The sequence below is a fragment of the Oncorhynchus keta genome, chromosome 4 (genome assembly GCF_023373465.1).
Source record: "Oncorhynchus keta strain PuntledgeMale-10-30-2019 chromosome 4, Oket_V2, whole genome shotgun sequence".
NCBI classification, from domain to species: domain Eukaryota; kingdom Metazoa; phylum Chordata; class Actinopteri; order Salmoniformes; family Salmonidae; genus Oncorhynchus; species Oncorhynchus keta.
In genome coordinates, this window is record NC_068424.1 from 59,512,135 (window position 1) to 59,532,467 (window position 20,333).

The 20,333-nt window shown below is 40.4% G+C and overlaps 1 protein-coding gene across 2 annotated transcripts in view; it reads left to right on the forward strand.

Moving 5' to 3' along the window:
• Window positions 1-18,436, forward strand: part of LOC118375338 (relaxin receptor 1-like) — a 93,712-nt gene extending 75,276 nt beyond the window's left edge. The window contains exons 14-17 of one of the 2 annotated variants that reach the window (XM_052511378.1): window positions 2,229-2,458; window positions 4,260-4,670; window positions 16,005-16,223; window positions 17,567-18,436. In XM_052511378.1, the coding sequence (XP_052367338.1) occupies window positions 2,229-2,458; window positions 4,260-4,670; window positions 16,005-16,223; window positions 17,567-17,892 (1,186 nt within the window). In that variant the 3' untranslated portion in view covers window positions 17,893-18,436. The remainder of the gene's footprint in view (window positions 1-2,228; window positions 2,459-4,259; window positions 4,671-16,004; window positions 16,224-17,566) is intronic. The other variant, XM_052511374.1, reaches the window with a different exon arrangement.
• The last annotated feature ends 1,897 nt before the right edge of the window (window positions 18,437-20,333 follow it).

A 20,333-nucleotide genomic window follows, 5' to 3' on the forward strand; every position in this document is an offset into this window, starting at 1 on the left:
TAAAATGATTTTTTTTTTATTTAATGAAAGCTGAAATGTATTCAACCCCTTCGTTACTGTATGTCAAGCCTAAATAAGTTCAGAAGTAAAAATGTGCTTAACAAGTCACATAATAAGATTCATGGACTCACTCTGTGTGCAATAATAGTGTTTAACATGACTACCTCATCTCTGTACACCACACACACAATTATCTGTGAAGTCCATCAGTCGAGCAGTGAATTTCAAACACAGATTCAACCACAAAGACCAGGGAGGTTTTCCAATGCCTCGTAAAGAAGGGCACCTATTGGATTTTTAAAAAGCAGACATTAAATATTCCTATGAGCATGGTAAATGTATTAATTCCATTTTGAATGGTGTATTAATAAACCCAGTCACAACAAAGATACAGGTGTCCTTCCTAACTCAGTTGCTGGAGAGGAGGGAAACATGAGGCCAATGGTAACTTTAAAAAAGTTACAGAGTTTAATACCTGTGATAGCAGAAAACTGAGGATGGATCAACAACATTGTAGTTCCTCAACAATACTAACCTAATTGACAGAGTGAAAAGAAGGAAGCCTGTACAGACTAAAAATATTTCCAAAGCATGCATCCTGTTTGCATCAAGGCACTAAAGTAATACTGCAAATAATGTGGCAAACAGTGGATGCAGAGGGATAAATTTACCAAGTGTAATTTTTTAAAACATATAAAATAATAATGATGTATATTTTTTCTCTGTGTTTCATAATTTTCCTTCATTTCACAAGAGGCTGATTGTATCTCACCGGAGAAAGCATCCGAGTGCTCCGTCTCTGTATGTGTAGGCCATCTATCTGATGCTGTCTGGTCAAAAACAGTATGACATTGTTGCCACCCATAGCATTGAATGCAAGGGAAGCCAACTAGCATTTGGCCTCCCTTGATAAAAAAGTATAAAATAATAGCCAATCAGCTAAACTGAATGAGCTCAACTGTGGGGTGTGATTACTTTCTGAAGGCACTGTATATACTTGTGAGTAAGGTCATCCCAAAACACAAAATACAGGTCCATTCTGAGATTCACTGAAAACCAAATACTCCTGCCATATGCAGCACAACTTTGTATCACATACTTTTTTGGACAGCTTCTGTGCAACCTTTGGATGAGCACTATCCCCTATCCTGATAGGGGCCCTGAAACCATCCCTAATCGCTACACTCTACACATGTGTAGATCACAAAGGACATGCTACAGATGTGGGATCTTAATTTGATCACTCTGTCAAATGAGAACTTACCTGCAATGCAGGAAATGTAAAACTTGTAGTGCAAGGCTTCTGAAGTTTATGATTTCCACTTTGACATTTCAGTCTTGATTTTCCATTATGGAAAATGTATCAACCCCCAATAATCCACATAATAATTCACATTTCCTGTTGCTGCAGGATAATTTTTCTGCTGTAGCAAACTGTCTCAAATTAAGATTCTACATGTGTGGTTGTCAGTAATGTGGCAGAAATGCCACCTAGCATATTAAAGCTCAAAGTAGAGATAACTCCCATGTTGCTTATACCTGTCAATTTATTAAAGATCATGAACTGGCCTCCCGGGTGGCGCAGTGGTTAAGGGCGCTGTATTGCAGCGCCCTCTGTGCCATCAGAGTCCCTGGGTTCGCGCCCAGGCTCTGTCGTGGTCCATGGGGCGACGCACAATTGGCCTAGTCGTCCGGGTTAGGGAGGGCTTGGTCGGTAGGGATGTCCTTGTCTCATCGCGCACCAGCGACTCCTGTGGCGGGCCGGGCGCAGTGCGCGCTAACCAAGGTTGCCAGGTGCACGGTGTACCCTCCGACACATTGGTGCGGCTGGCTTCCGGGTTGGATGCGTGCTGTGTTAAGAAGCAATACGGCTGGTTGGGTTGTGTATCGGAGGACGCATGACTTTCAACCTTCGTCGCTCCTGAGCCTGTACGGGAGTTGTAGCGATGAGACAAGATAGTAGCTACTACAACAATTAGATACCACGAAATTGGGGAGAAAAAGGGGTAAAAAAATAAATAATAATAAAATTAAAATAAAAGATCATGAACTGCCTAGAGGCTAGGGGTTGAGGCTAAAGACTAGGGGCTAGAGAGTGGCCTACAGGCTATAGGCTAGGGTAAGAGGCTAGCTAGAGGCTAGGGGATAGAGCTCAGGGGCTAGGGATTAGTTTTTGGACAGTCTCCCTCTTTCATCCTGTTCATTGATTTCCCTCCTGTTGTGTTTAGTTACTTTAAGAAGTTCCAGTACTGTGGGTACGCCCCTCATGTGCGCAGCTGCAAGCCCAACACGGACGGTATATCCTCCTTCGAGGACCTCTTGGCCAACATCGTCCTGAGGGTCTTCGTCTGGGTGGTGTCGGCCACCACGTGCTTCGGCAACATCTTTGTCATCTGCATGCGCTCCTACATCCGATCGGAGAACAAGCTCCATGCCATGTGTATAATCTCCTTGTGTTGTAAGAAACAGCTTTCAGATCTTTCAACTCAGGCCTCCATTCAATTGATTTCAGATAAAGGAAAACCTTACTGCAGCTTCATTCAGAATGTTTACTCTGTATCGTAAGGGAAGGTGAGATTTCAGCTTCATTCAGAATGTTTACTCTGTATCATAAGGGAAGGTGAGGTTTGAGCTTCATTCAGAATGTTTACTCTGTATCATAAGGGAAGGTGAGGTTTCAATTTCATTTAGAATGTTTACTCTGTATCCTAAGAGAAGGTGAAGTTTCGCTCCAATATCCAATGACAATGTCCAAGAGAGGGACAACTTCCGGGGTGTGTCGATTAAAATGTGAACATCACAGATACAGAGTGAGCATTCTTAGTGAACCCTCAGTGCAGGTTTCCTTGATCTGCAAACGATTGAATTGGGGTCTTTAGCTTTAATATGCAGGTATATTTATTTATTGAACAGTCAACAATCGCAGTGACCACCACTGAACCATTAGTACATAGTATGTTAATGTTGTACTACCCTAGGAGTCAGAGGGAGTCAACATTACAAAGCTACATTTCATGTCTTTATGCCTTTGCTACAAGTTAGGCCCACATTTTTGCTCAATTAAACTAGATTTGTCACAGATACCGTGATGCAGGGAATGAGAGACATATTCATGTCTTAGTCCCTTGGAAGTCAGTGGGATAGCTAGATTACCTGACTTGCCCCTGTCTCTGTGCCCTGCACTGTAAGACACACTTTCTGTTCAATTTAACTAGATAGACAGTATATGTTTAGTACTTATCCCTGTGAAGATCAGAATGGGTTTGGAAATCCGCCATGCTTCACACTGTAATGGGTCAGATGAAAAATGCTTTTTGACATGCACATTTGCTACCTTTTCATATCAAAGGATGTGCAATTACATGGTCTAGCGCTATGTTATACAATGAGTCACTAAATGTTGTAATAGACAGAGCCTAGTGTCATTTACTGAGGGGAAGTGTGAGCGGTAAATATGTTGTCTGTTTTGGCATCACCGTGGCCAAATCAAACACCAGCCAGATAAATTCATCTTGGACCAAAATGATGTATTTAATTTACGTCTGAAATTTCAGTTCGATTAAAATTTTAGTTTGATTTTGTTGCACAAATATTTCATCTCTATGTTAATGAATGGCTTACTGAAAAAAGGGACATCTCAGTCGAGTCAAATAGACTTCAAAGTTTGTGTACGATAAAGTTAATATATTACCAGAAAAGTTTGTCATTGCTGATTATAACATCAGTTTGTACATGACACTGCTAAATCCTGAACAGATTCACTCTGAAATCAATTTGTCCATCAAATTCATACCTCAGAAGTGTCTTGAAGTTGAGCTGTGCCTATATTCCACTTGTAGATGCTCTAAAGGCATACTACCGTGACTAAAAGCTTGGCCCATTAAATTACGGAAGTTTGCATTGATGTAACTCTACAGATCAAATCAAATCAAATTTTATTTATATAGCCCTTCGTACATCAGCTGATATCTCAAAGTGCTGTACAGAAACCCAGCCTAAAACCCCAAACAGCAAGCAATGCAGGTGTAGAAGCAGTAACTATTTTCTGCACTTTATGACTCCCAAATGACAGGAGAATTGATTGACTATGGAGTGAGATGTCCCTTTAATCAAGGAGATAGATTGAATGGTAGTGCACAGGTAACCGAACTACAACGTTAGAGATCTGTTTCACTGTAAAAAGTCCAGCAGTATCAATCCATACACTGAGTTCAATTGGATCATAGTAATTACTGTTGCAACCCACTTCCACCACCCAGGTGCCGATGGCCTGATGGGTGTCTACCTCTTCATGATCGGCGCCTATGACCTCAAGTTCCGCGGCGAGTACAACCGCCACGCCCAGGCCTGGATGGACAGCGTCCAGTGTCAGGTGATTGGCTCCCTCGCCATGCTCTCTACTGAGGTCTCCGTCCTGCTGCTCACCTACCTCACCCTGGAGAAGTACATTTGTATCGTCTACCCCTTCCGGTATCTAACCCCGGGCCGCCGGCGCACCGTCTCCATTCTCCTCAGCATCTGGTTTATTGGCTTCGTCATCGCCTTCCTCCCCCTGGTCTTCAAAGGATTGTTCCGGAACTTCTATGGTACCAACGGCGTGTGTTTTCCGTTACACTCGGAGCAGCCCGAGACGACAGGGGCGCAGGTGTACTCCATCGTCATTTTCCTGGGTGGGTGTCTTATCTAACTTAATGTCACTGTCAAGGTCAAAATGTAAATGTCATTCTGAAATGAGTATTGTCTATTTCCAATTTCAGTTTGAAATTAGAATTGTTCCAATGTCACTCTGACATGAGCATTGTTCCAATGTCACTGACAGGAAGAAGGCCTATTTCAATATATTTCCAAGTGCTGCTTATTAATTGTAGCTTCCATTTTAAAATCATGAGGCTCACTTATTAGCCCAGAGCTTAAAGAGGCATACTAGTAGCCAGAGGGTTGCTGCCTGGTTCAAATCCCAAGTCTGGTAAATGAACTGGCAACAAGAAGATTGCTGTTGTAAGAATCCCAACTACCATGTTTACATCCATTGTTCCCTTGAGCGAATTGCTCTAGGGTTGCTACACTGTGGGTGGTACTGTTGCGCTTTCAGCCTCTCAATGAGGGGTACATACTCTCATGGGGTTGAGAACAGAAGACATATTTCCATAATCACTGAAGGTTTCTATATATGTGCTTTTCTACAATGTATCTCGTTATCTGTTACAAAGGCAGTACCACATTGGGCCCCTAAAACAAATTGATTTTGGCTCATGAAAGTTGTCACACAGGCCTTTGTCCCATGTGTGTCGAACTGTAATAATTGTTTTTTTTTTTTTTTTTTTTAAATGTAGGGGGTAGATCAGCTTTAATATGTCAGATAGATTGTAGCATCCACCAATGTAATTGTCTGCATCACTTCCAATCCCCCAGATATATTTTTTGCAAATATAAACATTCCTGAAACTGCTCTCATCGAAAGGAGTGGACCAAAGCGCAGCGTGGAAATTATTAATTATTTTGCTTTTTTTTTTTAAACCTCAAACAAAATTGAAACCGACCGCTTACAGTTCTGTCAGGCACAGACACAAAACAGAAAACAAGATCCCACAAAACCCAAAAGGAAAATGACAACTTATATATGATCCCCAATCAGAGACAACGATAGACAGCTGCCTCTGATTGGGAACCACACTCGGCCAAAAACAAAGAAATAGAAAACATAGACTTTCCCACCCGAGTCACACCCTGACCCAACCAAGCATAGAGAATAATAAGGATCTCTAAGGTCAGGGGGTGACAATTCTGAGTCAAAAGTTTGGACACACCTACTCACTCAAGGCTTTTTCTTTATTTTTACTATTTTGAATTACTATCAGGGCAAAGGGTGTGGATACAAAGGGTGGAATATCAGATATAAATAATATTTAGATTTGTTTAACACTTTTTTGGTTACTACGTGATTCCATATGTGTTATTTCAACATTTTGATGTCTTTGCTAATATTCTACAATGTAGAAAATAGTAAAAATATAGAATAATTCTTGAATGAGTAGGTGTGTCCAAACTTTTGACTTTTGACTGGTACTGGACACAAATATTAATTTCCACAAAATTAGCTGTTTCAGTGTCTTTAGATATTTTTGTCAGATGTAACTATGTAATACTGAAGTATAATTAAAAGTATTTCATAAGTGTCAAAGGCTTTTTATTGACAATTACATGAAGTTGATGCAAAGAGTCAATATTTGCAGGGTTGACCTTTCTTTTTCAAGACCTCCGCAATCCGCCCCATTCTTGCATAATCAATGCTTGGAGTTTGTCAGAATTTGTGGGTTTTTGTTTGTCCGCCCGCCTCTTGAGGATTGACCACAAGTTCTCAATGGGATTAAGGTCTGGGGAGTTTCCTGGCCATGGACACAAAATATCGATGTTTTGTTCCCAGAGCCACTTAGTTATCATGTTTGCCTTTATGGCAAGGTGCTACATCATGCTGGAAAAGGCATCGTTCATCACCAAACTGTTCCTGGATGGTTGGGAGAAGTTGCTCTCGGAGAGGATGTGTTGGTACCATTCTTTATTCATGGCTGTGTTCTTAAGCACAATTGTGAGTGAGCCCACTCCCTTGGCTGAGAAGCAACCCCACACATGAATGGTCTCAGGATGCTTTACTGTTGGCATGACACAGGACTGATGGTAGCGCTCACCTTGTCTTCTCCGGACAAGCTTTTTTCCGGATGCCCCAAACAGGGGATTCATCAGAGAAAATGACTTTACCCCAGTCCTCAGCAGTCCAATCCCTGTACCTTTTGTAGAATATCAGTCTGTCCCTGATGTTTTTCCAGGAGATAAGTGGCTTCTTTGCTGCCCTTCTTGACACCAGGCCATCCTCCAAAAGTCTTCTACTCACTGTGCGTGCAGATGCACTCACAACTGCCTGCTGCCATTCCTGAGCAAGCTCTGTACTGGTGGTGCCCCGATCCTGAATCAACTTTAGGAGACGGTCCTGGCGCTTGCTGGACTTTCTTGAGCGCCGTGAAGCCGTCTTCACAACAATTGAACCACTCTCCTTGAAGTTCTTGATGATCCGATAAATGGTTGATTTAGGTGCAATCTTACTGGCAGCAATATCCTGTGAAGCCCTTTTGTGCAAAGCAATGATGACAACACGTGTTTCCTTGTAGGTAACCATGTTTGATAGAAGAACAATGATTCCAAGCACCACCCTCCTTTTGAAGCTTCCAGTCGGTTATTCGAACTCAATCAGCATGACAGAGTGATCTCCAGCCTTGTCCTCGTCAACACTCACACCTGTGTGAAAGAGAGAATCACTGACATGATGTCAGCTGGTACTTTTCTGGCAGGGCTGAAATGCAGTGTAAATGTTTTGGGGGGGATTCAGTTCATTTGCATGGCAAAGAGGGACTTTGCAATTAATTGCAATTCATCTGATCACTCTTCATAACATTCTGGAGTATTTTCAAATTCCCATCATACAAACTGAGGCAGCAGACTTTGTGAAAATTATTATTTGTGTCATTCTCAAAACTTTTGGCCACGACTGTACATACATACACATATATACACATACATACATACATACATACATACATACATACATACATACATACATACATACATACATACATACATACATACATACATACGGGTTTTTCAACCATTTCCACACATTTCATGACAACAAACTATGGTTTTGGCAAGTCGGTTAGGACATCTACTTTGCGCATGACACAAATACATTTTCCAACAACCGTTTACAGAAAGATTATTTCACTTATAACTCACTGTATCACAATTCCAGTGGATCAGAAGTTTACATACACTAAGTTGACTGTGCCTTTAACCAGCTTTGAAAATTCCAGAAAATGATGTCATGACTTTAGAAGCTTCTGATAGGCTAAATGACATAATTTGAGTCAATTGGAGGTGTACCTGTCGATGCATTTCAAGGCCAACCTTCAAACTCAGTGCCTCTTTGCTTGACATAAAAAGAAAAAGGAATCAGCCAAGACCTCAGAAAACAAATTGTAGACCTCCACAAGTCTGGTTCATCCTTGGGAGCTATTTCCAAATGCCTGAAGGTACTGTAGTGGCCAATAGATTCAAACATGACACGACCAATAACGTTTTGAATTCAATGATAGACTTTTAATACACCCGCATTATAAGCCGGAGAGCCCCGCAGGACTCACACTTTTTCCAGAGCGCTGGCTCCAGTATTTATCCACATATTGCATATGAGCCCATCCCATATGTAAATTACATTACATTCCAATCCATGCATCCTGCTTGTTCAGCCCAGTAACGCCCACATCTGCTTTCGGCCAGATTATATAATGTCAAGACCTTTCCTTTGACCTAAAGATAATATACATCCCCCCTTCCTGTGGCCTGTGCTCAGACCCTGTAATTAAATCTGTGTCCCTTTTGTGTGTGTCTCTAGTTTTTAGTGTGTTCAGCTGCCCTGGTCGCCTTCACTTCATATGGTTATCTAAGATCAAACAGACTTGTGTCCTCTGTGATGTGATTGATGCCTGCAATCCATCAGTTAGTCATTTGGCTGACCCCGTCCTTAGGCAACCTCTTTGATCCTTGTATGTCCAGCTAGTCTTAAGCGTCTATGTGTCTGCATTTTTAGTGTTCCCTACCCCCATGGCCTTTTAACTGGTTCCTGCCCTATACAATAGAAAATGCATTTTACCAGAACAAGGAATGAACCCATAAGTGTACCTTTCTCTCTTTTGTTATCAAATCATGTATATAATTAAATCATGTATATAATCTCTCCCTCAGTACCATGTTCATCTGTACAAACAATAGTATGCTAATATAAACACCATGGGACCACGCAGCCGTCATACCACTCAGGAAGGAGACGTGTTCTGTCTCCTAGAGATGAACGTACTTTGGTGCGAAAAGTGCAAATCAATCCCAGAACAACAGCAAAGGACCTTGTGAAGATGCTGGAGGAAACAGGTACAAAAGTATCTATATCCACAGTAAAACGAGTCCTATATCAACATAATCTAAAATGCTCTCAGCAAGGAAGAAGCCACTGCCCCCAAACCGTCATAAAAAAAGCTAGACTACGGTTTACAACTGCATATGGGAACAAAGATCGCACTTTTTGGAAAGTACTCTCTTGTCTGATGAGACAAAAATAGAACTGTTTGGACGTAATGACCATAGTTATGTTTGGAGGAAAAAGGGGGAGGCTTGCAAGCCGAAGAACACCATCCCAACCGTGAAGCACGGGGGTGTCAGCATCGTGTTGTGGAGGGACTGGTGCACTACACAAAATAGATGCCATCATGAGGGAGGAAAATTATGTGGATATATTGAAGCAACATCTCAAGACATCAGTCAGGAAGTTAAAGCTTGGTCACATATCGGTCTTCCAAATGGACAATGACCCCAAGCATACTTCCAAAGTTGTGGCAAAATAGCTTAAGGACAACAAAGTCAAGCTATTGGAGTGGCCATCACAAAACCCTGACCTCAATCATATAGAAAATGTGTGGGCAGAACTGAAAAAGTGTGTGCGAGCAAGGAGGCCTAGAAACCTGACTCAGTTACACCAGCTCTGCCAGGAGGAATGGGCCAAAATTCACCTAACTTATTGTGGGAAGCTTGTGGAAGGCTACCCAAAATGTTTGTCCCAAGTTAAACAATTTAAAGGCAATGCTACCAAATACTAATTGAGTGTATGTAAACTTCTGACCCACTGGGAATGTGATGGAAAAGAAAAAATATGAAATAAATCATTCTCTCTACTATTATTCTGACATTTCACATTCTTAAAATAAAGTGGTGATCCTAACTGACCTAAAACCGTTTTTTTACAAGGATTAAATGTCAGGAATTGTGAAAAACTGAGTTTAAATTGGCTAAGGCATATGTAAACTTCCAACTTCAACTGTATATATACAAAATTTTTTTAAATATATTTTTCTTTATTACTTTCTAACCCTACCACCCCTCCCGAAAAATGTAGTAAACTAGTGAACAAAAACGCTTAGGCTTCTTCTTCCAACTGATATACTATATACATTTTATGGGCACAGTCTATTTTACAGTTGTTCTATTTTGTTTATATTTACTCCTGTCCTTCCTCTAACCTCAACCTCTCCCATCTATTTATTTCACAACATTTCTGAACCTTTACCCGTTTTACGGACACAGTATGTTTTACATTAGTTATCTTGTTGTTATTAGTTGTTATTTTTCCCATCCTTCATTCAACCCCTCCCATTTATCTCTTGTGCTGTGATGTTTCACAAAAGTACTGAACCTTTCTATTCTCATAATTTCTACAGATTGTAAATTAAAAATAAACTTTTTTCCTGAAAGTATTTATTATATTATTGATCGATTGACTATGACTTCTCAGATCATCCAGTAGTGCCCTCTGCAGAGTTACCTCCAGGTAAATGTTGCAATTCTTCAGCCATTCCTGGACCTGCGACCAAAAACAAGCTACATATGGACAGTACCAAAACAAATGATCTAATGATTCTGTCTCTTTGCAGCAAAATCTGCAGAGCTGGGAAGGTTGTATCGCCCGTATATATATAACATTTTATTGGTTGCAAGATTTTTGTGTAATAATTAAAGTTTTGAATCTGGCGTCGTTTTGCGTATCAGTTCATAAACCATGTGCCATGGCATCCGTACCTCAAATCTCTTCCCAACTATTTTGCAATCTATATGGCACAGCTGTCCATTTTTGGTGATTAAATGAAACTGGTATACTCTTTTATTTATCATAATTTTCTTTAACCAATTATTATCTTTAATGCAGGGCTGACAGACCAGTTCCCTATTTTTCCCCTTCCACTTTCCTCTTCCATTTTTTGCTGTAATTAGTTGGTTGTAATTTTGGGTAGAGCAGGCATTTCATTTTTTTTTGTTAGCTGCATGTGTGACATAACTCCATGCGTTTACAAAGATTATACATTTTTATTGAATCCAAAAATTATGTTAATATAACTATTAGTATATTTGAGTTTAACCACAATATTTGTTGGATTATTAATTTGCATGAGAACCAGTTCGGATTTAAGTTAAACTTTTGTATGACTGAAGCCTTTAGTGAGACGTCTAATGCTTTAATATTTAATCATTTCTGACCCCAAGAATTCATATTCATTACATAAATAGGCCCGTTTAATTTTGTCTGGCTTGCAGTTCCTAATAAAATGGAATATTGTTTGTCTCGTATAATTTAAATAACTGTTCACTATGTGTAGGCAAGACCATAAACAAATAGGTAAACTGGGATATGACTAAATAGTTAATCAGGGTGATTTTTCCACAAATAGACAGGTATTTTCCTGTCCATGGTAGCAAGATATTGTCTATTTTTGCTAACTTTCTATAAACATTTATTGGAGTGAGATCATTTACTTCTTTCGGGATATGTATACCGAGTATGTCCACATCAACATCAGACCATTTTATTGGTGAACTACTGTCACGACTTCCTCCGAGGTCGGTCCCTCTCCTTGTTCGGGCGGCGTTCGGCGGGCGAAGTCACCGGTCTTCTAGCCATCGCTGATCCATCTTTCATTTTCCATTGGTTTTGTCTTTATTTTCTACACACCTGGTTTTCATTATTCAATTACATGTTCAGGTATTTAACCCTCTGTTTCCCCCATGTTTGTTGTGCGTGATTATTTTTATGTTCAGTTCGGTTTATGATGGCTGGTTTTTCGATGGGTGCTGGTCAAGTTGGTTCGTTGGTTATTGGTCAAGTGTATTGGTTTACCTTGTGCTGTTATTTTTTGAGTAAAGTACGTTGCTCACTCATTCTGCTCTCCTGCACCTGACTTCATGCACCAGCTACAATCGCTTTCTGACAACTACACGGTAATGTAAAAGATGCATTTTTTAGTTATCCAAAATGTAATATAGTACATTTATCATAATTTGGTTGTAACCTCCAGGGAGGTTAGAAAAGGTATTTAGATTCTCTGAGGCTGGAGGGATCCAAATGGTGTATTTAAAAGAACATGAATCATCAGTGTACAATGACACCTATGTTTAATTAATATTTTTTTTTATATAAAAAAAGCACCTATTTTTCTCTCCGATTTTGTCATATCCAATTGGTAGTTAGACTTGTCTCATTGCTGTAGCTCCCGTACGGACTCGGGAGAGTCGACGGTTGAGAGCCGTGCGTCCTCCGAAACACGACCCAACCAAGCCGCACTGTTTCTTGACACAATACCTGCTGAAGCCGGAAGCTAGCCACACCAATGTGTCGGAGGAAACACCTGGCGACTGCATGCATGAACCCGGCCCGCCACAGGAGTCGCTAGAGCTCGATAGGACAAGGACATCCCTGCTGGCCAAACCCTCCCCTAACCCGGACGACACGGTGCCAATTGTGCGCCGGCCCCATGGGTCTCCCAGTCATGGCCGGCTGCAACAGAGCCTGGACTCAAACCAGGACCTCTTGTGGCACAGCTAGTTAGATCACTGTGCCACTTGGGAGCTCTCTACACCTTTGTTTTTAAGCCCTGGATTTCTAACCCCTTGATATTATTGTTGGATCTTGATTTTAATAGCTAACATTTCGATGGCCATAATAAATAGATATGCCGATAGTGGACAACCTTGTTTTACTCCTCTTGACAGTTTAAAACTTTCTGAGAAGGAGCCAATATTTACTATTTTATACCTAGGGTTACTCTACATGACTTTCACCCATTTTAAAAGAAATTCTCAATTGTTTTTATTTAACCTTTATTAAATTAAATAAATAAAAGTTCCAGGCATTTATATATAAACTCCAGTCGTACTTTTCAGCCTTTTCAAAGTCAGCTATGAATAGCAGGCCTGGTTTCCCAGATTTTTCAAACTATTCTATTGTGTCCAGTACTTGACTTATATTATCTCCAATGTATCGTCCATGTAAAAAACCTGTCTGATTAGAATGAATAATATCTGACAATACCTTAATTCTTGTGCTATATATTTTTTGCATCACAAAAGTGTAAGGGGCCTCCAATATTTTTAAATGGACAGCATGATTATATTCACTTGTATCCTGTTCCGTAATAATGAAATCAGACCTTCTTGTTGAGTGTCCGATAATCTACCATTCACATAGGAGTGGTTAAAACATGCTAATAACAGTCCTCTGAGTATATATATAAAAAAAACGTTTGGTATACCTTAACTGGCATGTCATCCAGCCCTGGAGTTTTCTGTTAATTTTAAAAATCCATACAATTTGCTTCGTTTAGAGGAGATGCAGGAGACTGAAATGAAAGCATATGCTAAAGGACTTTGTTTCCTCTTTCAAAATATAATTTGGTGACTCCATCATTTGTAACAAGTTTCTGAAAATTATTTTTGTTAGAATTTCTATGTTGAAAATCTTTTAAAAAGTTGGTGCCTTTTTCCCCATATTCCATCCAGTGTGCTTGATTTTTATAATACATTACACTTCACCTTGAATAAGTTCCTCCATTTATTTTAGTTTTTCCCCTGACTTATTGTGAGCCTTTATGGTAGTTTGTATTGCTATTTGACTGTATCTGTTCTGTTAGACCTTCTACATAATTTCTTAAAATTGACTCCATTTTTACCTAAATTGCTTTTGCTTTTAGAGCTGAGTACTGAATTGCGTGGCCTCTAAAGGCACATTTAAGTGTCCCAAACAATAATGGGATCTTCTGTACCTGTGTTATGTCAGAAATTCAGTTAACATTCCTCTGTCATAGTTAAATACAAGTTATCATCCAATATGCTTTGATTAAATTTCCAATATCCTCGCCCATGTGAAAATTCAGTAAGAGTAATGTACAGTGGGGCAAAAAAGTATTTAGTCAGCCACCAATTGTGCAAGTTCTCCCACTTAAAAAGATGAGAGAGAAAAAAAATACAGAAAATCATTGTAGGATTTTTAATGAATTTATTTGCAAATTATGGTGGAAAATAAGTATTTCATCACCTACAAACAAGCAAGATTTCTGGCTCTCACAGACCTATAACTTCTTCTTTAAGAGGCTCCTCTGTCATCCACTCGTTACCTGTATGAATGACACCTGTTTGAACTTGTTATCAGTATAAAAGACACCTGTCCACAACCTCAAACAGTCACACTCCAAACTCCACTATGGCCAAGACCAAAGAGCTTTCAAAGGACACCAGAAACAAAATTGTAGACCTGCACCAGGCTGGGAAGACTGAATCAGCAATAGGTAAGCAGCTTGGTTTGAAGAAATCAACTGTGGGAGCAATTATTAGGAAATGGAAGACCTACAAGACCACTGATAATCTCCCTCGATCTGGGGCTCCACGCAAGATCTCACCCCGTGGGGTCAAAATTATCATAAGAACGGTGAGCAAAAATCCCAGAACCACACGGGGGGACCTAGTGAATGACCTGCAGAGAGCTGGGACCGAAGTAACAAAGCCTACCATCAGTAACACACTACGCCGCCAGGGACTCAAATCCTGCAGTGCCAGACGTGTCCCCCTGCTTAAGCCAGTACATGTCCAGGCCCGTCTGAAATTTGCTGGAGAGCATTTGGATGATCCAGAAGAAGATTGGGAGAATGTCATATGGTCAGATGAAACCAAAAAATAACTTTTTGGTAAAACGTCAACTCGTCGTGTTTGGAGGACAAAGAATGCTGAGTTGCATCCAAAGAACACCATACCTACTGTGAAGCATGGGGGTGGAAACATCATGCTTTGGGGCTGTTTTTCTGCAAAGGGACCAGGACGACTGATCCGTGTAAAGGAAAGAATGAATGGGGCCATGTATCGTGAGATTTTGAGTGAAAACCTCCTTCCATCAGCAAGGGCATTGAAAATGAAACGTGGCTGGGCCTTTCAGCATGACAATGATCCCAAACACACTGTCTGGGCAACGAAGGAGAAGCATTTCAAGGTCCTGAAGTGGCCTAGCCAGTCTCCAGATCTCAACCCCATAGAAAATCTTTGGAGGGAGTTGAAAGTCCGTGTTGCCCAGCAACAGCCCCAAAACATCACTGCTCTAGAGGAGATCTGCATGGAGGAATGGGCCAAAATACCAGCAACAGTGTGTGAAAACCTTGTGAAGACTTACAGAAAACGTTTGACCTCTGTCATTGCCAACAAAGGGTATATAACAAAGTATTGAGGAACTTTTGTTGTTGGCCAAATACTTATTTTCCACCATAATTTGCAAATAAATTCATTAAAAATCCTACAATGTGATTTTCTGGATTTCTTTTCTCATTTTGTCTCATTTTGTCTCTCTCATATGCCAATTATCTGATGGTCCAACCGCATTCTGTCCCCTATCAACACTTTTAAAATGGTTGGTGCCAACAAGAATGACATGACAAAAAAAAGTAGTCAGGACCACTAGCTTGATTGAGCTTTGGCCATGTATATCTCACTAGGTGAGGATATTTAAGCCTCCATATATCCACTACGTCCAATATATCCATGACATTTGGGATTTCCATGAAGATGATTGTAGTGTGATTTCCTTAGAGGTATTTAAAACAGTATTATAATCTCCCAACATATTAATAGTTGTGTATTGCTTGTAGGGTTGATCATTTATTATATATATTTTCAAAGACACGTGGATCATTATTTGGTCCGTAAAGATTAATGAGCCATATCTGTTTCTGGTCCAATAACATGTCTAAAATCGTCCATCTACCTTGCAGATCTGTTTGGACAATTTCTACATTCAGATCAAAATTACTGTTAATTAATATCACCAACCCTTTTCAGTTTTTCTTTGCCCATGGGAGAAGTATTTCAACCCCACCCAGTCCTTTTTTCACACAACTTCCTCTAAAATTGTTGAATGAGTTTCCTGTAAACAATATATAGTATATTCCTTCTCTTTAAGCCAGGTAAATATTGTTTGTATTTTTTAATTATCTGCTACCTGTAATAATTGTTTGAATTGTTCTGAAAGTTGAAGTATTTTAAGAATTTTACTTTGTATGAGTACAAGGAGCTCACAATGAATGTTATTTCCTCTACAGGCCTGAACCTGGTAGCATTCCTTATAATCGTATTGTCTTATGGGAGTATGTTCTACAACATCCAGAGGACAGGGACACAGACGACTAAATATAGTAACCATATCAAGAACGAAGTGACCATAGCCAAGAGGTTCTTTTCCATCGTCATCACAGACTCCCTTTGCTGGATACCCATCTTTGTCCTCAAGATTCTATCGCTGTTGCAGGTGGAGATTCCAGGTAGGAGTTTCAGTACTGTCATAATCTGTGACTACTTTTATCATTTCAAACATTTTATTTGGAAACCCTAACATTGTATCAAACAGACAAGGTCAATTTGTAGGCTATAAAACATACAATATGTAGGCTACTGTGCAGTGCCATCTTACATCAAAGATAAGTATTTCAATCGGTCTCTTTTACAGATATTATACTTGCATGAAAGAGAGCAACTTTCCATTTGGGACCATCTGTGCCCTGCTAGCACCTACCCCGGTCAGAGTGGAAAAAGTCAACCTCAGAGTTACACACACACACAGATACTTTATTGACACACACAGGAATGAAATGGACATGTAGAATGGTAGTGGTTCTGTAATAGGAGAAACAGAGGCAATGAATATACACATACCGAATGAACACACCAGGGCAAGAATGCACAGATACAGAATATTAAAGTATAAAGCAGTAATAAATTATAAAGTACTGTAATATAAGCTGATATAGTGCTGAACAACTAGCAGTAATATACACAAATACACAACTTTAAACACGCATGCAATCCCACATGCCCAGAGGTATGCCTCATGTCCAGAGAAATGAATGAGTCCAGTTGTTGTGCAGGACAGAGATAAATTTGCTGCCTTCTCTGTGATGGCTTGAAAGAGACTGAAAAGTGTGTGACCTGGAGAGTCAGAAAGAGGAGCAGATGTGTGGCCCCCTAGCAACTGCCCTAGCAACTGCCCTGTCAACCAATCAGTGGCCAAGGCCCTAGGTGTGAAAGGACAGTTTGTGACATTATAAATCATAGCCTGGCCTGCTAGGTTCCAGTGGGGAGGGGTGCCTACTGCAAAGGTTAGAAAGTTAGTGTTTGTGTCTCTGAGAGGACTCTGAGATGGTTTGCTGTGAGTCTCCAGCAGGGAGTTTGTAACATTACATAATTCAGATTAGTTCCATAATTAATCTTGTTTTCTGGTTGTAAATTGAATAGCACACTGATGGGTACTCTAAATGTAAATGTGTGGTTGTACTAAAAGCATGTTTACAAATGGGACCAGCATCACAGAACATCCTCGAACCATCATTCTCTTCTCTTTCACCCCACCAACCCACCACACCTCACCCTACTTCCCATGCATGAACTTTATACACAGGAATGGAACTTAAGGATTTAGGGCACAAGCCAGCCTGGCTTGTAAAACATAATTTCAACTAGCCTGGGTAACTTTCTTGTGAAATTTGGCCTGGCTGGCTAGTTTAGTTTGGCACATTTTCTACCATCCGTGACTGAATGTAGGCTCTATGTGTATGTCTACCGAGGAGAATGTGATTGCAGAATATCCATTTCCGTTCTTCCCAAATAGGAACCATCAGCTCCTGGGTGGTGATCTTCATCCTGCCCATCAACAGTGCCCTCAACCCCATCCTGTACACCTTGACCACACGGCCATTCAAAGAGACCATCCTCCAGGTGTGGGCCAACTACAGGCAGAGGAGACCACTAATGAGCAGCCACCCAGCCCACCACCCCTCATTGACGTTGCAGGAGATGTGGCCACTCCAAGAGAACAGCCAGACTCTGACTTCGCCCGGCGACAACCTGACGCATCCCTTGGAAATGTCCTGCACAATATCGTGCACATCAGGCACGTCTCAGCCACTGGCTGTGGAAAGTACAAACCCCAAATAATGCCCTTCAGGTTCAACAATTTGCCCAGCAGAGAGGGGGGAACGGCTTGAATCCCACGCAGGTCTTTTTTTTTATGCCGACGTTTCATGTGCAATGGTATGTTTACAGCATGTTGATTGTAGAGTATATCAAAAATTTTCTCTGTGATTTATACAGACATCAAAGGAGCTCATTGGTACACTTTGGACTATGTGCCGTTCTATTCTGTTGAGGATTAGACCTTGACTTTGTTCATGCTTTCAGTTCCATGTGATTATTGACACACTTCTATGATTTATGGTTATAAGAAAAAACATCAATCATTCCCATAAGCATCCATTTATGTAAAGTCCATCACTCTTTATGTACAGACTAGACTGTACAGAGTGTTGTATATAATAAATTAATCACTGCCATTCTCTGTTCTGGAATGCAATGTTTTGTCATGTACAGCACCAGTCAAAAGTTTGGACACACCTACTCATTCCAGGGATTTTCTTTTCTACTATTTTCTACATTGTAGAATAATAGTGTCGACATCAAAACTATGAAATAACACAATTGGAATCATGTACTAACCAAAAAAAGTGTTAAAACAAACCAACATATATTTGAAAATCTTCAAAGTAGCCACCCTTTGCCTTGATGAAAGCTTTTCACACTCTTGGCATTCTCTGAACCATCTTCATGAAGTAGTCACCTGGAAAACATTTCAATTAACAGGTGTTCCTTGTTAAAAGTTAATTTGTGGAATTTCTTTCTTAATGTGTTTGAGCCAATCAGTTGTGTTGTGACAAGGCATGGGTGGTAAACAGAAGATGGTCTTTTAACAGATAGGGCTAAGTCCATATTATGGCAAGAACAGCTCAAATTAGCAAAGCGAAATGACAGTCCATCATTACTTTAAGACATGAAGGTCAGTCAATCTGGAAAACTTTGAAAGTTCAAGTGCTGTCACAAAAACCATCAAGCAGTATGATGAAACTGGTTCTCATGAGGACTGCCACAGGAAATGAAGACCCAGAGTTACTACTGCTGCAGAGGATAAGTTCATTAGAGTTACCAGCCAAAGAAATTACATCCCAAATATATTATTCACAGAGTTCAAGTAACAGACATCTCAACATCAACTATTCAGAGGATACTGCATGAATCAGGCCTTCATGATCAAATTGCTGCAAAGAAACCACTACTAAAGGACACCAATAAGAAGACACTTGCTTGGGCCAAGAAACATGAGCAATGGACATTAGACTGGTGGAAATCTGTCCTTTGGTCGGATGAGTCCAAATTTGAGATTTTTGGTTCCAATCGCTGTCTTTTTGAGACGCAGCATAGGTGAACGGATAATCTCCACATGTGTAGTTCCCACCGTGAAGCATGGAGGAGGTGTGATGGTGTGGGGGTGCTTTGCTGGTGACACTGTCAGTGATTTATTTAGAATTCAAGGAACACTTAAACAGCATCGCTACCACAACATTCTGCAGCCATATGCCATCCCATCTGGTTTGCGCTTAGTGAGACTATCATTTGTTTTTCAACAGGACAATGACCTGTTTGCTGTATAAGGCCTATTTGACCAAGAAGGAGAGTGATGGAGTGCGGCATCAGATGACCTGGCCTCCACAACCCCCCGATCTCAACCAAATTGAGACAGTTTGGGATGAGTCGGACCGGAGAGTGAAGGAAAAGCAGCCAACAAGTGCTCAGCATATGTGGGAACTCCTTCAAGACTGTTGGAAAATCATTCCAGGTGAAGCTAGTTGAGAGAATGCCTAGAGTATGCAAAGCTGTCATCAAGGCAAAGGGTGGCTACTATAATATAAAATATATTTAGATTTGTTTTTATCACTTTTTTCGTTACAACATGGTTCCATATGTGTTATTTCATAGTTCCGATATCTTCACTATTATTCTAAAAAGTAGAAAATAGTAAAAATAAAGAAAAATCTGTGAATGAGTAGGTGTGTCCAAACCTTTGACTGGTACTGTATGTTTGAATGGTTTTCATTTTGTCTTTGAAATAATTATGACATCATCTCTGAGAGGAGCAGTGAACTGCTGACAGATTCATGTTGTTTATTTAATTTAATGTACAGGCAGGCTATGCAGACAGCAGAGGTGACTTGTTCATGGCATTTCCTATTGCAACACAAAGATACAGTATGTCATGTTCCAAGAGCAGTCAACTTGGGTTTGCGCCCATCTTTGATGGCCAGCTATTATCCAGAAGGCGAGGACAGTACAGGTGCATCAAAGCTGGGACCGAGAGACTGAAAAACAGCTTCTCTCTCAAGGCCATCAGACTGCTAAATAGCCATCATTAGCTGGCTACCACCCAGTTACTCAACTCTGCACCTTAGAGGCTGCTGCTCTATGTACGTAGACATGGAATCACTGGTCACTTTAATAATGGAACACTAGTCACTTTAATAATGTTTACATACCGTTTTACTCATTTC